This window comes from Podarcis melisellensis (genome assembly GCF_964234715.1).
Source record: "Podarcis melisellensis genome assembly, chromosome: 14".
In the NCBI taxonomy this organism is placed as follows: domain Eukaryota; kingdom Metazoa; phylum Chordata; class Lepidosauria; order Squamata; family Lacertidae; genus Podarcis; species Podarcis melisellensis.
In genome coordinates this window covers 52,094-70,845 of record NC_138546.1, presented here as the reverse complement: position 1 = coordinate 70,845, position 18,752 = coordinate 52,094, and the positions used below count along the sequence as shown (strand labels likewise).

At 50.0% G+C, this 18,752-nt stretch overlaps 1 protein-coding gene across 3 annotated transcripts in view; it reads right to left on the bottom strand.

Moving 5' to 3' along the window:
* CREBBP (CREB binding lysine acetyltransferase) overlaps window positions 1-18,752 on the bottom strand; it is a 61,452-nt gene that overhangs the window by 26,472 nt on the left and 16,228 nt on the right. For 2 of the 3 annotated variants that reach the window (XM_081887874.1, XM_081887876.1), the window contains 11 exons: window positions 16,077-16,326; window positions 12,697-12,810; window positions 11,658-11,900; window positions 10,832-10,928; window positions 10,426-10,548; window positions 9,925-10,042; window positions 9,223-9,415; window positions 7,645-7,698; window positions 5,891-6,015; window positions 4,503-4,691; window positions 1,878-2,303 (listed from right to left, as the gene is read on the bottom strand). In XM_081887874.1, the coding sequence (XP_081744000.1) occupies window positions 1,878-2,303; window positions 4,503-4,691; window positions 5,891-6,015; window positions 7,645-7,698; window positions 9,223-9,415; window positions 9,925-10,042; window positions 10,426-10,548; window positions 10,832-10,928; window positions 11,658-11,900; window positions 12,697-12,810; window positions 16,077-16,326 (1,932 nt within the window). The remainder of the gene's footprint in view (window positions 1-1,877; window positions 2,304-4,502; window positions 4,692-5,890; window positions 6,016-7,644; window positions 7,699-9,222; window positions 9,416-9,924; window positions 10,043-10,425; window positions 10,549-10,831; window positions 10,929-11,657; window positions 11,901-12,696; window positions 12,811-16,076; window positions 16,327-18,752) is intronic. The other variant, XM_081887875.1, reaches the window with a different exon arrangement.

The window sequence follows — 18,752 nt, the reverse complement described above, 5'->3', positions numbered from 1 at the left end:
TTTGACAGGCTAATGAAGGCATCTCCAACTCCCATCATCCCTAGCTAACAGGACCAGCGGTCAGGGATGATGGGAGTTGTAGTCTGGAGGGCCGGGGGATGCCTGGGCTAATGTAACACCTGGAGTGGGAAAGAGCACCTTGGGCTTGATTGAGTCCTTAATGAATAAACTCAAAACTTGCGGGCAATTTCTATTTCAGCACTAGAATTTGGCTTCCCTGCCCATCTCGGCCATCTTTGCCTTCTGGCAAGTGCTTCCCAGAGCTACAAGCACGGAAGCAAGTTCTGCGGCTGCCTCCATGCCAACGCTCCTGCCCTAACAGAACACCATCCCTTCTTCAAGCCCACCCAAGCAACCCTTCCCTGAAAATGCCCAACGAAAGTGGTCCCCCCGTGTCCCAATTCTCAGCTCCCCTCCGCCGGACTCCACTGGCGCATGCAGCTTCCCCAGCCAGCCCTAACATTGTGCTCTATAAGCGCACACATTCAGTTCCTCCTAAACGGAGTCTTTTCCTCCCAGGAGTTGTCTCATTCTGAAGTCTCTTCCGGCCTCCCCCTAGTCAGGCTGGCTCAGTTTCCTAAGGGCCTCCTGACGTCACAATGACGGTGGGTGACCCATTCTGGCCCAAGATTAAGGCTGGCTGGGGAAGCCCATCTGGCGAGATGGAACTTGCAAAGTGCTCAATACAGGGCTCTGCAGCTGCCCCTGGCTCAGCTGATACTTTGCCTACAATGCCCCCTCCCACCCTGCTCTTTAGTCAGCCACAGCTTTACCTGTCCCCCCTTGCAGGCGGGTGGGCTCATGTCTTCTTGGCCACAATGGCCTTGTGGGGCCTCCTGAGGCCCTCAGGCCTGAGGTTCCTCACTGCTGAGCTACATGAACACAGCTAGTCTTGGCCTCCTCCTCAGAGCTTGCCAAACCTCTTCACCCAGTGCTGCCTGCTGAGGTGCTGTGGCCTTTCCCCTTATACAAACACAATTATTACATCAACACCAACATCAACATCTCCTGAAGGTACAAAAATACGGGGCTGCCCTTTGCTGGGAGCACACCAACTGGTGAAGGGCTGGGAAATGATTGTGTCACAGTAAGAGCCGTACTCTGCCAGCGTCAAAGGAAGAGCGGCCTGAGCGGAACATGTGAACATGCTCTTCTTCTGCCCATCTTCAATGTCGGAAGGCTTAAAAGACTTGAGCAGTCTCCTGAGCAGGCAGGCGGGCAGGCTTACCTTCCCAGGTGGGAGAGAGACTTCTGCTCTTCAGCGGTCACTCTGAGCCTTAGGAGCAGCTTGGCTGGCTGCCAGACCATGTGCTATTGAAACATTTGGGCTGCGAACCAGCACCTGCTGAGAACCTGCATCTCTCCAGATGTTGTTATGCCACAACCCCTGTCCTCCCTGACCATTTGGCCTCCACATCTAAAGGGCCACAGGTTCTCCAGCTCATCCTAGGTCTTCTCTTCTTTTTGCTCTTCTCTTGATCCTCTTAGATGGAATTTGGATTGCAAGCAACTTGGGAACAGGAGCCCTGATCATCTTCGGGGTTTTTGTTTTGTTTTGCTTCTGAAACTATGCACAATGCTTCTAGAGAAGGCAGAGCTTCTAGAGAAATCCTAGGTCAGTGGGAGAGACAAAAGACTCCTGCTTTCGTCCCTGACTATGAAAGATTCTGCTTGTTGCAGTACTGAGTGAGTCTCGGGGCAAGGCAGCTTCCTATGCTGCTCCTGCTGGACGACAGGCAACGAAGGTGAGGCAACGTTGTGCCCTGTACTCTGGGGTGCTGCAGAGTGGCTGCGAGAGCACGGCTGCCTTCATGACAGAGTGCTTGCTCCCTGGCACAAATGCTGGGCCCAGTAATGCAAAAAGGCCAAATACTCACCGGAGTGCCAGGGGCCTGGGCAGACATTGGCTGCTGCTGCTGCTGCTGCTGCTGCGGGGTTGGCACGGGTGGGGGCTGCACTGGGGTCTGAGGCTGCGGTGGGATCTGCGACTGGGCTGCGGCTTGCCCCGAAGGCGTGCTCTGCACCTGCGTAGCATTGGGGACGGAGCCGGCTGCTGGAGTGGGCGCCTGTCCTGCCGCGGAGACGGGTGTGGACGGCTGGGCAGGCACTGCAGGCTGTGGAGGCGTCATCCCTGGCGGGGTCTGGTGCTGGACCGGTGTCATGCCAGCTGCCACGCTGGACAAGAGAGGAGCCGCAGGCTGGTGAAGGGGCGGCTGGGTCACGGGAGGACACGAGAGCTGCTGGCTGCTTTGTGGTCCCAGCATATCCACGGAGTTGGGAAGAGCAGCTCCAGGAACCTGCCCCTGCCGGAAGGAGACACTGTTAGTGCTGCATTCAAAAACCCCTGTGCAAAAGTGGGCAACACAAGCAGACCAAGCGCCAGTCTGGCTGCGTCCCTCTGCCACACCGTTTCCCCAATATCACATGTGGCAGAAAGTACGCTTTTTGGGTAGGCAGGTGAGCCAGCCACGGTCAGTTACAGCATATGCTTTTCACCAAAATGGGAAACTCAATTAATTTGCACTGACTTCCTCCTCCTGCCTCTCCTTCAAGTTTCCACCGGTGACTAAGCTTGGTCAGACCAGTTCCTGAGCTGACAGATGGATCAGTGGACGGACACAGACAGCTGTGGCAGAAGGACGGATCCTGAGGCCTGGCTAGACTTGTGGTGAGCAGCTGCTATGCAGGGCTGGGTGGGGCCAGGTCCCTTGCCTGCCAGAGAGGCCCCTTTGTGGTAAGAGAGTGAGCCAGCCTCTTTGTGCTGTGGAGGTGTGACAAGAGGCTGCTCCTGTGGGGATAACACACCCGCCCAGTGCTGCCTCTGCCAAGGAAAGAAGGTCCCACTCATAGTGGTAGGTCCAGGTAGGGGCTCTAGAAATCTCCCATGGTGGTGGCTGAAGCAGACGAGGCAGCTGCCACTCTTGTGATGTGTCCAGGTGCTGGGACCCATCGGCTGAAGAAATCCACACCTTCTGCCACTGTTCGTTTCAGTGCTCTTTATGGAACTCCTAAAGGCCCTTCTAATGTCTAATGGATTTGCTAGTCCTCTCTATAGGGTGGGAAGGGTGGGAACGGCAGGATTCCCTCTTCCCTTGTGGATAAACGCAAGGTCTCTATGCAAATGTCATGCTGGGCTTGCGGAAGAAATATAGTTCCTTCCTTATGGAGAGGGTGTTGAACTCTAAAACTCGCCTGGCCGTGATGAGCAGCATGAAGCACAGCCTTGGAGTATAAAGAAACAGATCTAAGAGGTTCAAGGGAGTCTGTGCTAGTGCTTTAAGGGCTGTATTTTCCATTGCTGCGAATCTGTGGATGGTTGGCGGACTGAGGAGAGTGGCTCCTCTCAGTTGTCATCTAACTTGTGGATGTGTGCTGAGGCCATTTCTGGTACATTTTCATTCTCTTCTTGCTCAGGAGTTTTCCCCCCATCCAGATGCAGCTGGAGGCATCACTGCCCAAGTCATGGAGCTGCCTCTGCCATCGAATCTGAAGACCCTTCCCAGCTGGGCCAGGGAGGCCTGGCGATCTGCTCCCTGCATGCTGCAGCCATGTTGCCCGGATGCTTTGCATGAGAAGCTGCCTGAGTGGCCGCAACTGCCCCTTCTGCATTGGGGCCACGAAAGAGGCTGCATGTGATTCTGCTGCCTTGCTTTTCCACCTTGGAGCCATGGTGAGTTTGGGGGAGAGGGGATGCAAAAGTGATGTGTACCCCCAGGAGATGGGAGGGCAACAAAGACAAGGCAAGGAAAGAATCAAAGAAGAGAGCAAGAAAGATACTGCTACACCTCAGCACAAGCAGGACTGAGGAGGAAGGGAGAGGTCTGCAAAGGTACAGAGCAAGTGGATATGCAGATGAGCCAGGAGTTTCCAGCTGGCTGGGTGCAGAGGCGGAGCTAGCTGCACCCGTGGGGTGGGGCTAGCTGCCTGCAGGGGCAGGGCAAGTGTTGGGGCGGGTGCGCTGCCTGCAGCAAGCATCCTGCGGGGGTGGTGCAGCGATGTCACCCCCCTCAGGGATGACACCCAGAGGGGACTGCACCCACTGCACCCCCTTCCTCTGCCAGTGGCTGGGTGAACAGGATATGACATGGCACACAGGGGCTGGCTCACCATCTACCAGGAGAAGAGGCTGAGGGGAGAGGTGTGCATTAGGTAAGCTCAATAGACAACTCCTGAGATGATCTAGGTTAGAATTTAATCATGAGGTCTGGGAAGTAAGTGGCCTGTGACCCATGTCCCAGTCATGGCTGGGCTTGAGAGCTGAGCTCCTCACCACCGTCCCAAGGCAGCACTGCTGAGGTTCTCTTGCATACAAATGATCACAGCAGGACCACAGCGACACAGTGCCTTGGCTCTGACATCCAGGGAAATGGTGGAGGCCACAGAAATACGAAGGTGCGGACACAAATATCTGAAGCGAGTGAATGGTCCTCACAGTTTTGATGAAAACCTGGAATTCCGCATTATGCCTGGGCGAGTCAAATGAAGCAAGCCATGAGCCATACCTGCGTCACTCCTGCCTGTGCTGCTGCTGGCCCCAAAGCAACGCTGTTGACATTCAAAGCTCCACTGGAAGCAGAAAACTGGTTCTGTGGCAGGAAGGGGCTTGGGGTGGAGGCCTGACCCATCAGACTGTTGGAATGAGCAGCTATCAGGTTCTGGGACTGAGGCATCCGGGAGGGAGACAGAGCCATCTGCAAACAAAGCAGGCCCTGCGCATTAAGGGTCTGGACCACAAGAGAGTTAGGTGCTCACTGAATCCGTTTCAGGAGAGAGGGAAAACAGGCCCCAGTGGGCTCTCCCCACCGTCTCTCTGAGCTGAATGTGCTTGCCAGTTGCAGTCTCTTCTTCCCTCCCGCCAGGCTGCCCTCTAACATCTTCACTACACTGAATCATCCAATGGATTTATTTGATTTCTATTTCTAACTGAAACAGAAAATTGCCCTAATGTCTAATTTAAAAAGCTGACATGTATTTTAACCTGGTTTTCAGCTGATCATTGATTTTAATTATTTTTTAAGGTAAAGGGACCCCTGACTATTAGGTCCAGTTGTGACTGACTCTGGGGTTGCGGCGCTCATCTCGCTTTATTGGCCAAGGGAGCCGGCGTACAGCTTCCAGGTCATGTGGCCAGCATGACTAAACCACTTCTGGCAAACCAGAGCAGCGCACGGAAATGCCGTTTACCTTCCCGGCTGAGCGGTACCTATTTATCTACTTGTACTTTGATGTGCTTTCGACCTCCTAGGTTGGCAGGAGCAGAGACTGAGCAACGGGAGTTCACCCTGTTGCGGGGATTCGAACTGTCGACCTTCTGATTGGCAAGTCCTAGGCTCTGTGGTTTAACCCACAGCGCCACCCGCATCCCAATTATTTTTTAAACGTTCTAAATAGTTGTTTTTAACTAAAAAAACCCCACACTATTGTTTCATTCTTTTTGTGAATTGCTTTGAGGGTTGTTGTTTTTTAAAAAAACAATCAAGTGGTACAGTAGACCCACAACTTACAGGTTTGCAGAGGTGGTGGGAAAATAAGTAAATGGAGAATGGGGGGGGGGAGCTGGAAGGGCCCCCGAAAGATATTGCAGGATCCAACCACAGCCTTCCAGAGACCTCACAAAGCCTTCTGAAAGCTCAGTAAAGGAGGGGTCACATGGAGAGCTGGTTCCGGGGGGCCTTCCTGACTTTGCGTGCAGACCCCTGGAACACAACCCCCATGTAAGTTGCAGGTCTACTGTACATACATTTTATGAAATAAAATAAAGTGACTGAATTAATCCAATGATGCAATACCGGAAAGAACCTGAGGTAACCAGCATATGAGTTTATTTCTCTTAACGTAACCCAAGCTTTAAATAGCCAGGAAGAAAAGGAAGAAAGAGAGAGCTACAAACCGTGGAAATGGATCCCATGTTGTTCATCTGGACAGGATGGTTCATTGGAGGGGTGGTGCGGGGTCCTATCGATGCCTGGGACATTTGGACATTCCCTATGGACATGGGGTTAAACTGATTCACTCCTGCAAAATGCACCCCCAGAAGAGCTCATTAGGAGCAAGTCCCCCAAGCGCGGATCGACACACAGCTCAGCCCACCATGTTCCTGCCACCATTCCAGCCTGAGGAACAGTCAAGCCTGCTCTGCAGGGCAGCTGAGCAGAGGAGACCTAACCCCTCTCTCTTTGCAGTGACTGTGAAGGAAACCCACAGAAGTCAGGATGCAGCCAGAAGACACTTAGCAGAGGGACTAAAGACAGAGAGCTCTAAATGTGGAGAGCTCTCTTTCCAACAGCCCCCTAATTCTCCAGCACACCTTTTCTAATTCTGTTTAAAGGGCAGCACAGGGACATTTGTCGTCCCACTGTCTTGTTACTGAGCGATGCCTGGGCACTGAGGGGAGGAGTTGCTACTGTCAGCAGACACTGTTCTCCACGCAAGTCTTAGTGGTCTTCCCCACATGGGATCTGTCCTGCGCAAGTCTAGCCACAGTCATTCCCAGCACTCAGAGCACAAGCCGTCCCTGCCCCCCAACAGGTGGCACCGGGGGCTTCCTGTTCCTCCATCCCCTCTACCACTCCCAGCAGCTGGGTTATCCAGAAGTGCCATGCGGAGACAGGATCTGTGTTAAAAAAATGCAACTGAATGGAACCATGTTGAAGTTTGGGGAAAGGAAAATGGAAAGCTAAGGGTTGTGAAAAATACTGTATCTTTTGCTCCATAAGACACACCTAGTTTTTAGAGGGGGAAAGCAAGAAAAAAAATATTCTGCACAAAGCATGCAAGCGGCTTTCTTGCTTTAAACCCTTCCGTCCCTTCTCCCGCTTCGCTGAGAAGCCAGCAGAGCAAGAGCAAGAGCTGCACAGCGCCTCTTCTTCTGGCTTCCCAGCAAAGAGGGATGAGGGACGGAAGGGAGCCCTTACAAGGGAGCGCTGAGCAGAGCCTGGCAGCGGCTCTTGCTGGCTTTTCCGGGAGGTGGGGGAAGGGACAGAGGGCAGCCTGTCAGTCCCTTCCCCCACCTCCCGGAAAAGCCCCCAAGAGCCGCACACACGCGCCACGCGGCTCTTTAAAGGGAGCACTGAGCAGAGCCTCCCGCCTGCATTCACTCCATAAGACGCACACACATTTCCCCATACTTTTTAGGAGGGGGAAAGTGCGTCTTATGGAGCGAAAAATACGGTACACGCACCATTCCCTTTGGATAAAAGGAAGTGGAGCTGAGAGGGAGCCAGTGTCACTGAAAAGGTACCTTACCCCCTCTCTACATGGCGTCTGGAGCACCCTGCAGTTATGTCAGGAAAGCTGGCTGGCTTTACTATGGGCTTTGAGTGGCAAGGGTAATGCACACAACAGATTACTGAGGGGCATCTGGGAATAGGTGCATTCTCCCCAGGACTGATACCAAGTTGCACTCAGGGACCCCCTGGTTCGCTCTGGGTTGGGGGACGTAGAGCTCAAGAAAGCCAAGCTTTTTGTATCCGCCTCAATGGCTGTGCCCCCCCCCCGCCCGTGGCATGCTCTCAGTCTACTACTTTGGAACAAAGGCTCAGGTGAAAGTGTGGCATAGAGGAGGCAGGATACAACCCCCCACCCCAACAGGAGACTCGCAAGAGTGAGGCTAAGGAAAGGAGCAGCTTAGTGCAAGTTGAATACCTTGAGACCCCTGCATGCGGCTCAGAGGCACATTCGGCATGGACAGAGGCCCATCTGCAAGAGGACAAAAGCAGCACGGTCAGTTCTTCCTTCGCGGCTTCATTCAGCACAATCCTCACTTAGCAGACAAATCAAAATGCTAGAAGTCAAACTGATAGGGCTGCAAACCTCAAATAATGTGTAGATTAAAACCTCAATTAAATAGAAAGCCACCCTAGTTAATTAGGCATCAAGTTTGTTTGTTTGTTTGTTTGTTTTAAAAAACAAACCCTATTTTTAAGATCAGAGCCTATCAAAACGAGAGCTGACAGGCCCCATCTGAGAACAGGCCTTCCCCTTTCACTCTAATGCCTCTTCCAAGATGGCGCAACAGACGCATATGCCAACTGAAATGAATGAATCTCTCTTTCATCCACAAACAGCCCTACAACGGGACTCCAAGTGAGCTTTGGGATTGTAACTGTCTTCCGAGGCCACCAACCAGGGTGTCCTCCTTACCTGCCTGGTGTGGAGCAGGGCCGCTGTTTTACAGCAGCCCTGGGCTTACTAGCTGGGGTGTGTGTGTGTGTGTGTGTGGTTCCGGAAGGATGTGAGAGAAGACAGTTGCTCCCCTCCAAGGAAAGTAACCTCTGGGGTGCTGCAGAGTTTAGTCTTGTCTCCTGCACTGCTGAACCCCTACATGAAACTGCTGGGGGAAGTCTCTGGATGTTGATGGCACCTATTTAATTCTCCTTTTCCTCAGTGATGGGTTTCCCGAATGAAGACAGTAATGGGGTTTATGCTAAACCAGGTCCATCCATGTAAGAAGGGATGGTCAGAGTTTGAGCTAGTGAGCTGCTTCTGCTCATGCTGCCCTCTGAAGGGAGACGTCTTCATTTTGGCCATGCTCTCTCTGGGGCTGCCGCCCCCCTGGAGACCTAGATAGAATTCTCACGGTTTTGGCTGGTGCACCAACGGCATTCTCTCCTTGGCAGACGGAAGCCTGTCACTGCCACACCTTCCACAGCATCTCAGCTTAACTGCTGTAATGCACAGGGGGAGGGGGGGCAGCGTGCCTTATGGCAGCTCAGAATGGCAAAAAACCCAACCGATTGCGAGAATCTACAAGTATGGAAGACAATGCCAGTCCTGCAAGAAGTTCACCGGCTAACAGTTTGCATCTTGGTCAATTCAACATGCTGCTTTTGATCTTGACAACAAACCACCCTAAATTCAGGTCCTCTCAAAGAGCACCTTCTCCAGATACCATCCTTCACAGAAGCTACCTGGACATCTGCAAGAAGCAGGGCCTTTTCATTTGTGGCACCTTCTTTTCAGACTGTTAGAAGGCAAGAAAGTACTTTTGCCTGGGAGGGCCTTTGGGCTCTAGGGGATGCAAGCAGGCTGCTGCTCAACGTGGCTTTATAAACATAGTACTTTCCTTTCTGGGGTGATTTTATTCAGTACTGCTTTTTCTTTGTGTGTTATTATTGTAACCCGCTTTCTGTGCCTCGTGAAAGCCTGAATGGTGCGCCCCAGATATAGAAGCTGACCCAGACTTCCTTGCTCCACTTGTCCATTCCTTTGGGGAGTACTTACTGGGAGGTCTCACAGGCTGGGCTTGTCCCACAGCTGCCGCCACCTGTGGAATGCCAGGAGGCTGAGTCCCGGGAGCCTGTAAGGCTGGCGGATTACCCAAGATCCCTTGCTTATGTAAACGAGACCTCCGCTTCTCTTCTAGCTCCTTTTGTATTTTATATATTTTCTCTGCCAATAAATGGTAATATTCATCCTAGAAGGGGGAAAATGTTAGGATTAGGTTTTAGTATATATTAGAAAAAAGCAGCAAGGATGACTGATTAACACTGGCTTAAATTTTATTTTGCATGAAAAGTGATCTGAAGAGTTCTCCTTCATAACTTGAGTTTTAGGAATCTGAGCGCTATGCTGTGAAGACCAAGACACTTCCTGGAACTTGACCAAAAAGTAGACTCTTCGACAAAAGGAACAATGGCTAAGTTGGCAATAACAAGGCCAGAGCCAGTCCCGCGTCTGTCAATTTATGAAGGCTATCCCTAGTAAGATTACAGTATTTTCTTTAACCAGTTGATCTTCCTGCCTATGGACAGGAAGACTTCTAGGCACTCATTGGTTTGCTGAACAAAGGAGTCCCAGCACTCAAGATTTCAGGAATTATATAATAATCCCAGGCTGTTTCAGTGGAGGAAGACAGTCAAAAGGAGCCACTTTCAGCCACACAGGACTTCACAAGACCAAGCTCCTGTCTGGTACAGAACCTACCCTACTGTTAGCTGATTCATACATATCCCCTTCTACTTTCCTAGCGTAAGCCACCAGATTCTCCATCCGGCGATCTTTCAGTGCTGCTGGGTCAGGAGTTGGGAAGATGGCTTGCACGCTGCAGAAAGAAGAGACATAAATTCCATCACGAATGCTGCTGGAAGACCTGGGTAAACCTTACTTTCCCCTATCTGCCCACACCATGCAAAATGATTTCAAAAGCCCAGTTTTCAGGTAATTGGGAGAGATTCAGTCTTCCCCTAGGATGGCATAATTGAAATTGGTGATAGTTACACCCTGAGAGAAAATGTGGGTCTAGGGTTGGGTTGTTGAAAATAAAAATGTAAGTGGAAAGAATGGAGAATCTTCTTAAACCAGTTCTGACTGTAACCCTCCAACCCCCCCCCCGAAGCCTTCAGACCCATGAAACCCCCAAACGCCAAGGAGCATACCCTTGCCCTGCCCCGCAGCAAGTCGGGTCCACCCAGGCGACACACTTACAGTTTGTGCACTAAGTGATTGCGCAGGTCCTGAGTGACATGCTCGTGCCAGGCTTTCCTCACCCCGGTGCTTGAAGGTGGTGCAGCTGTGGGCATCGAATTTGTGCCATCATTCATTAAGGAGCTAAAAGAAAAGGCAGTGAGGGAAACTCTTGAAGAATTCCAGAAAAGTCTTGTTTTTAAGGCTAAGAAATGATCCAGTAACTGACTACAACAGAGCAGGTAATGAAATTCAGGTGCAATTTTGCTTTTGAAGGGAAAATAGAAAACAAAGAACTGAGGAGTTACTTGGAAAAGGGGACTATGAAACAACTGGGAGAAAAAGAGTGACTAAGGACTAGTTATTTCTACAACTGAAAATAGGAATCATGTGTAAACACCCAACAACCCTTTAAAACATTTCTTACTTTGCTGCCCCAAGTGAAGTCGGAAGCGCAGTTTCTGGGATCATGCTAGCTTGCTGGTCTGTTATTCCTCCAGCAGTCAGATTCATTTGATTAGTTCCTTTGGAATAAGATTATCCCTCGTTTAGTTCAGAGGAAATACCAGTCAATTCACACCATTAAATCACTAACATTTTTATATGTACCGTAGGATAGATCAAGCAAGGTCCTTAACTGTATAAATAGCGGTCCCACCACATTCACTATTTTAAATATATGTTTGTTGTTGTTTAGTCGTTTCTGACTCTTCATGACCCCCTGGACCAGAGCACGCCAGGCACTCCTGTCTTCCACTGCCTCCTGCAGTTTGGTCATTTCCAAAGTTTTAGTATATACATTACACCTTTTCCCTTACAAGTCACCTCTCTCAGGACTTCCCGGTCCATCTCTCCTTGGCATTTTACTCAAACAGTATTCTGCTGCAGATCCTTTTCTTCCACCCTATTTCATCTCATATATTTACCTTGTTGTTGTTAACTGCGGTTAGCAGATTCACTATTCTCTCCCCCCCCAAAATTCTACACCAGGAAGGATGAATCTGTGGCACAAGCGTGGGTGTCAAGGAGGATAAGAGAGAGAGAGAGAGAGAGAGAGAGAGAGAGAGAGAGAGAGAGCGCAAACACAAAATAGGGGAGGCTCCACTTTTTTTCAGTTTGTGAATGAGACGGCAGTTACATTTGCTGTTGTATTTCTAATAAGATTTGTATCCCCTTCCCCTCCATGCCCCCCAAAGCAGTTAACATTCATTTGAAACCCACCCCACCCCCCTCCTGCATGCGCCCGCACCTACCCAGTGCATTCATGGTTCTCATTTGCGGGTGAGCCTGGGGCTGGGCGGCTGGCTGCCCTTGCACTTGGGGCGGCAGGGGCGCCTGCTGGGACTGGTTGCCATAGGGCAGGCCAAGAGCTGCGTAGGCTCGCTGCATGGAACTGGGGTCAATGGGGTTGGGGTTGCTCAAAGAAGGAGTTGTTGCCTGTCCCGTGCCAGAGGCAATAGAATTCTGGATGCCACCAACTGGGGATCCCAGGAGTGCTGCAAAAGAGGAGGACAAAAGAAGCATGAAATGCTGTTGGACAGAGCAGAGGAACCTGGCCAAGATGTTGTTGGATTTTTAAAACCTTGGCTGAATGGCCTCCATGCCCTGCCTTTCCTGTAAGAAGCTTGCGGCAGTGTACATGGTTCTCCACCCTCCTTATCCTCCCAACAACCCTGGGGTGTAGGTGAGGATGAGATGGCAAGGGTCTTGAAATAACTCTGCCCTTTTACAGACTGGAGAGACCTGGGCCAATGATAAGAACCACACCCCACTGCCACACACGACTGAGGAGCAGGCGCATTAACTGACCCTTGCTCAGTTTGTGTTTCGATTGCTATGACTGTCATCCAAGACACCTGGCAACAAAGAGAGATCTTTCTAGGGATTCTTCTAGATGCTGTGAGTGGAATCCAACATAGTGGAAGTGGACCTGTGCAACGAGATCCCACCTTTCTCCTCAGTTCTGCAGTCTTACAAGCATGCCAAAACCATCTCTGGGGGGGGGGGGTCCCTCAACCCTCCACAGCAGATTGTGAAGGGGTGCTGGGGGTGTTGAAGGCAGGGGGAGAGATCCCATCACACCTTCTCATGTAGAGACGGCATGAGAGACACCCTTACAGTTTTATGCATGATTATCTCAACTTGCTAGCGCAGGTTTGTGAACTAGCAAATCACAAAAATAATCAGAAGGGGAATTAGGCTGGCATTACATTTACACTGGACTTCTTCAGGGCAGAATCTCCTAAGTATGTATTCCAAACCAGACTTTTCTGAACACTGGTGAATACGTACGTTGCTGGTTTCTCTTGTCACTGGCATTTTTCAATGGGAGACACACAGGACAATCGTGCCGCGTGCAATTCTTCCAGTGGGATATGATCTGACGTGACGATGCACAGTGGGCAACTAGGACAAGAAGAGAAACCAAGTGCAACATCTTTATAGTTTGAAGGATCTCAGTTCCACTCTGAGGTCACCTGTTTTCTCCAGTAAATGCTGCAGGAGCATTTGAAAGTTCACATTTATGAACAAGGAGCATTACTGGAAAAAGCAAAGCAGACAATGCAGCAGGAGAACATTCTACATTGGTGTAGAAACGGAACACGGACAGTGTCACCTACTAGACTAATGAAGATAAGGGGACACAGATAATTTCCTTATTTTATTTTATCATTTTAAAAAGGCTGTCATGACTAAATGGTCTCCTACCAAAAGTAAGTAACAGTAACTTATAAAAATGAAATATCTGAAAGATGCTTCATCTCTTTAAAGCTGTTTAGAGGTTCTTGGCAGGTAAAAGGATATATCTAAATATGCATAAATGGCAAACTTAAATAAGATTATTAAACATTAAATCCACCTTCCATAATAATATAACCCTCAACCTGTCACTCAATTATAATGGATGGAAAGGACAAGAAATGCAATTCGTACACACTGCACAGCTGATGTCCCAAAGATATGGACTCAGCACTGATGCTTCGCCACCAGAAATACAAAAAGTAAACCTCAGAATTCTTAGCAAGAGAATGCCAATTGAGCTTAAATCCACTCATAGGGCTTTTGCAATTGCGCCCCCAAAAGGGAGTAGAGATTGTGTCTCAAAAGACCAGGCCCCATCCTGCAACCTCAGCCCCTCACAGTTCTTCCAAAGCGACAACACACCCCACTTTAGCCATTAATCCTTGAATAAATGCAACGTGATGAAACAAAGGTGGACATTGTGAAGGAAAATGCTACGGACACTGTAGAGGGAGTTGGAGGCCCAAGTCTGTTTCTCCTGGGCAAGCAGATCCAGAGCAGGGAAACAGAGCAGGCAATGTTTTCACGTCCAGACCCCCCACTCTGCTCAGGCAATACTTCCACCTGGACTAGGAGGGCAGGGCCTGGGCGGACGGCAGTTTTTGTTTTATTATGTATTCTAATTATTTTTGTTTTGTTTTGTTACGAACTGCCCTGGGATCTTTGGATGAAGGGTGGTATACAAATTTAAACAAACAAACAATAGCAACAATAACAGGACAAGTCAAAGCCCTCCATGTCACGGCCTGCACAGCTGGCCTTGGGTTGCAGTGCCCAGGAAGTGGCTCCTCCGTTGTCGTCCCCCCACCACAGTGGACTGCAAGCTGGACTGGGACAGGGAGAAGCCCCAAAGGATTGAGACACAGTTTAATACAGACATTCTCCAAGCCTTTCAAGACCACTCCCACCACCACCAGCAATGCCTGGTCTAAGAGAACCCATCCTGGAGCCAAGTATCTTAGCTGCTCTCCAAACATCTGCTGCGTGCCACACTTCTTCCCTGCGGCTTTGGATCTTGCAAGCAAACACTGAAACAGGAATCACAACGGGTTTAAAGCCTGTGCAAAAGCAGAATTCAGAGAGAGGTCTAATTCTGGCTGCCATGAACCTATGAGGGAGGACAGTGGTAGGTTTGGTCTGCTGGGGCCGCAGCCCACTGTAGGAGGCCCTTACAAACCTTTCGTTACTAGTCAGCTGCGGGGGAAATGCCTGCCCTGCCCACCACACAAATGGGGACCCTGGCCTCACACCGCACTGCCATCTTATTGGTAGGCAAACTTTTTGAAGGCAAGAGACTCCTGGAACAGAAAAGCAGCCTTCTCTCCCTTTTGCTCTCATATCCTTTGAAGGATTGTGAGAACGCTCTCACCTTGGTTTCAGCAAAGCATTAGACAAAAATCTCCATGACATTTGGGTTAATTAACTGGCTAAAGGCAGGGTAGATGATAAAAACCATCCAGTGGGTTCACAGCTGGTAAAAAAAGAGTGCTCCAGAGGGATGCATGCCCATCAACGCTCTGCATCAAGTCGGGGGGGGGGGGGAGTTCCAAGGAGGTGCTGGAGGCTGCCGTGGGCGCAGCCTTGTTACATTTTTATCAATGACTTAGATCAGGTATGTCCAACTTCCAAGAGACTGCAATCTACTCCCAGTATGAGTAGTCTGCTGCAGCTACAAAAACAGGCCAATACAAGTTTAGGCTGCTTCAGCAGCACCACTGTTTCTAAGAAGAAACATCATGGTACACCTGTACCAGCACAAGCAGACCCCTTCATTTGCCCTAGCTGCAACAAAACATATTCCCCCCATATCGTCCTCTACAGCCACAGCAGGCGCTGTAACTCTCCAATGGTTTGACTTCACCCCTGTACGCACACTCTTCCACTGTCTCCCGAGACAAAGAGATGCCAACCAGTGTTTCTAAGTGGTGAGAATTAACAGGCCCACTTTATTCTGCATCAGTAAGACTACATCTGGAGTCCTGAGTCTAGCTCTGGGTGCCACACTTCCAAGAACGCAGGCAAACTGGGATAGGTTCAAAAGGGGAATGAAGTTCGTTGGTAGTATGGGAAACAAGTCTTATGAGGAAAGGTTGAAGACTGAGGGGAGGCATAGCGGCCCTCTTCCAACCCATGAAGAGTTGTCCCAGAGAAGAGAGCAAAGAGGAAACACGCAGGTTTAGCAGCATTAAGATCAATGGGGTAGATTTCAGCTTAACTTTAGAAGAATAGGAACAGCTTGGCAATGGAAGCAGTTTTCTGGGAAGGGGGCCTCCAGCAGAGGGTGGGCAGTCATCTCTTTGTCGTGTGTAGGGAGGGGGGGAGTCTAGCTCTGGATCTCCAACTTTAGCAGGGGGTCAAGCTAGATGCCTACATGGTCAGGGTGGGACTTGTGACCCCAACTTGCTCAGCCTGCCAAAGTACTTCTGAAAGGATCCGAGAGTCCTGTCTGTCTCCTGCAGCAGGTTTGTTGCAAGACCTTGAGGACTGCAGAGAAAAGCAGCAGCAGCCTGGAACCTTCTGATGAGGCCAACAGGTGTGCTTCTAGAGGCAATCTCCAAATCAATACTTATTATCCCATCTGCTTCCAAGTGAACCGAGGCATGGTGAGAGTTTCAAAAACAATATAGGACTAAACCACAAGGGAGGGAATTAACCCCCAATGCCAGAAGCCCTGGAGAGCTACCTATTCCCTTTATGGGCTGGTCTGGAATTGGAGAAGTGCCTCCTGGTGCAATAAAGTCAACTCGGCCATGATGCTCAAACTTAAGGAGGGCCAGTTTCACTGACCAGAGAGAGGGACACAATCGTGCAGAAGACAAACAACCGGAGAACCATATACTCCTGACAAGGTTTTAAACCCTTGCTCTTACCTTGACAGGCCTTTCCAGCTTGACAATGTGTCATATGATTGAGGACATTTTTCATGGTTCGGCAGTGGGGAAGGGCACATGGCCGCACCTCTCCGTTGGCTTGCTCTCGTCTCTGACACTTGTGAGCATGAAGTAGCAGAACCAACTGTTGCTGAATAAGTTTGCGTTTCTCAGGGTCAGCTGTTGGCCCGGCTGCCATTGCCTGCGTTGGTACAATTCCCACCTGCTGTACCTGGGTTTGCATTTGAGACTAAAAAGAAAGACAAAACATTTTTGTATCACCTTACGAAGCTTCACTTAGGACAGAACAACTTGCAAAGCAATCTTATTAAAGAGCATCCCTTTGATCACCATCTCAAACTAATTTGCCACAACTAACAGCCACTGAGATTCCACCATGCAATTTTTAGCATTTACTTTGTGGGAGAACTTATCGCTATGCACTCTACCCGGGACATAAATACTCAGAAGTGTCAGTAAATTCAATGGGAACTCCTGAGGTGTGCTGTGAACCAGGTGTATGCATGATTCTAAACATGTTGCATGCAAGTCTCGCTCCTTTCAATGCAGTTGTCATCCGCATGAGATTAGATGAGAATGACTGACAGTTTCAGCTACTTTGCCTCCATGTGAAAGCACCTGTTGTTGTCTACTTCCACATTTGTTGCTTCCCCTTTTAATAATATTTCAGCAGGCAGTATGTTCTCTTGCTAAATTATCACCAAATCATAACTAGCACTCCAAGCAGTTCAATGTGGACCACCTCAGACATACTTGGAAGTCAATTCACACTTCTCCAGATCACATTTGTCAGTTTAAAGCTGGTATTTTAAAAAGCTTTCATTTTTAGTTTGGGAAACAGGCAAACCATTCATGCTTATTCAGCAAAGAAAAAGTTGCTGCCATCCCAAAGAATTAGAGATATAAAACAAAAACTGCAGTGCTTTTCCTGGGCCAACAATAGCTGGCATAGAAGTGTCCTAACAGAAGCAGGCACTGTTCCTCAGACTTTGCTAAGTATGTTCTGCAGGTAAAGAGAGCAGTACACTCTCAGGTCAGCAGGTACTGACTGGCCCAACGCCGCCTTCTTTTGAACAAGGCAGTTTCTGAAGGGAGCCCATCCGCTTCACTTCTGAAGACACATCCAAAACCCTGACCAATGTGGGGATGACCCAACGGGGAAGCTGCCAAGCCCAGCAGCCCCACCAATGCTGGGGCGCTCTAGTGTGCAGAGACAGCTTGCTCTTCTCTGCTAGAGGCCTCCAGCTCCTGCCTTCTCAGCAAGTGGAAGAACAGAAAGGCAGGGAACCCCAACATTTCTCCTTCACTCTACAAAAGCAGCACCTGGTTCCTCCTTGGTTTGGAAAATGCTCACAAGTAACTTCAAAAGCTTTAAGGACTGGTGGCTCCTGCAGGCAGCCAGAATCTGGACCATTTATAAGGCCTCAGAAAACCTCAGGCCTTGGCCTTTATTTTATTATTATTACTTGCTAAATTATTTATTAAATTTGTATAGCGCCCTTTGCCTGCAGGTCCCAGGGAAGTTACGATGTAAAAACACAATATAAAAGTATAAGATACATAATAAAAACAAACACAACCCAATAACCTGTGCCCTTCCCAACACATTTTAGAAGGGCATTGGGCATCAATCAACCCAAGGCCTGGCTAAAGAGGAACCTTTTCACCTGGCGCCTAATGGTGTGCGATGAAGGTGCCAGGAGAACCTCCCTGGGGGGAGCATTCTACAAATGGGGAGCCACTGCAGAACAGCAGGAGAAAGCGTACGGGGCTGGATCAGGAAGGGGGAAATGAAGAACACTGCCTCCTCTTATGATAGTAGGCCCTTCTGCTGAATCAAAAGCTGTTCTGTGACATGGATGGCAGCACTGGATTTAACATCAAATATCATTTATGTTCATCTATAGCACCATCAGGGACTCGGGTGGCACTGTGGGTTAAACTACAGAGTCTAGGGCTTGCCGATCAGAAGGTTAGATGTTCGAATCCCCGTGACGGGGTGAGCTCCCGTTGCTCGGTCCCTGCTCCTGCCAACCTAGCAGTTCGGAAGCACGTCAAAGTGCAAGTAGATAAATAGGTACCGCTCCGATGGGAAGGCAAACGGTGTTTCCATGCGCTGCTCTGGTTTGCCAGAAGCGGCTTAGTCATGCTGGCCACATGACCCGGAAGCTGTATGCTGGCTCCCTCGGTCAATAAAGCGAGATGAGCACCGCAACCCCAGAGTCGGCCATGACTGGACCTAATGGTCAGGGGTCCCTTTACCTTTACCTATAGCACCATCAGTGTGCCTAATGCTTTAGAGAAGTGGTTTTCAATTAGTGTGTCGTGGAAGCATGGGGTGCCTTGAATGATGGTCAAGGGTGCCACGGGCAACCCTGGCCTCTGTCCCTCTTTCCGTCCCTCCTTCCTCTGATGCCCTCTTGCGTCTCTGCTTCCCAGAGGCTTGCACAGTTGTTTATTGCAGCAGCCCCAGCGACAAGCTCTGCAGGAGAGTGCTGCCTCTGGGGCTGGCTAGGGGGTGCTCGTCGCCAGGAGCTGAGGTGGCCTCAGAGCGAGCAAGCAAGCAAGCAAGCAAGCAGGCAGACAGGCAGGCCAGGGAGCCCAGCCAGCCAGTCCACCAGCCCCTGGGGTTGGGAATGGACAGACTAGTGGGAG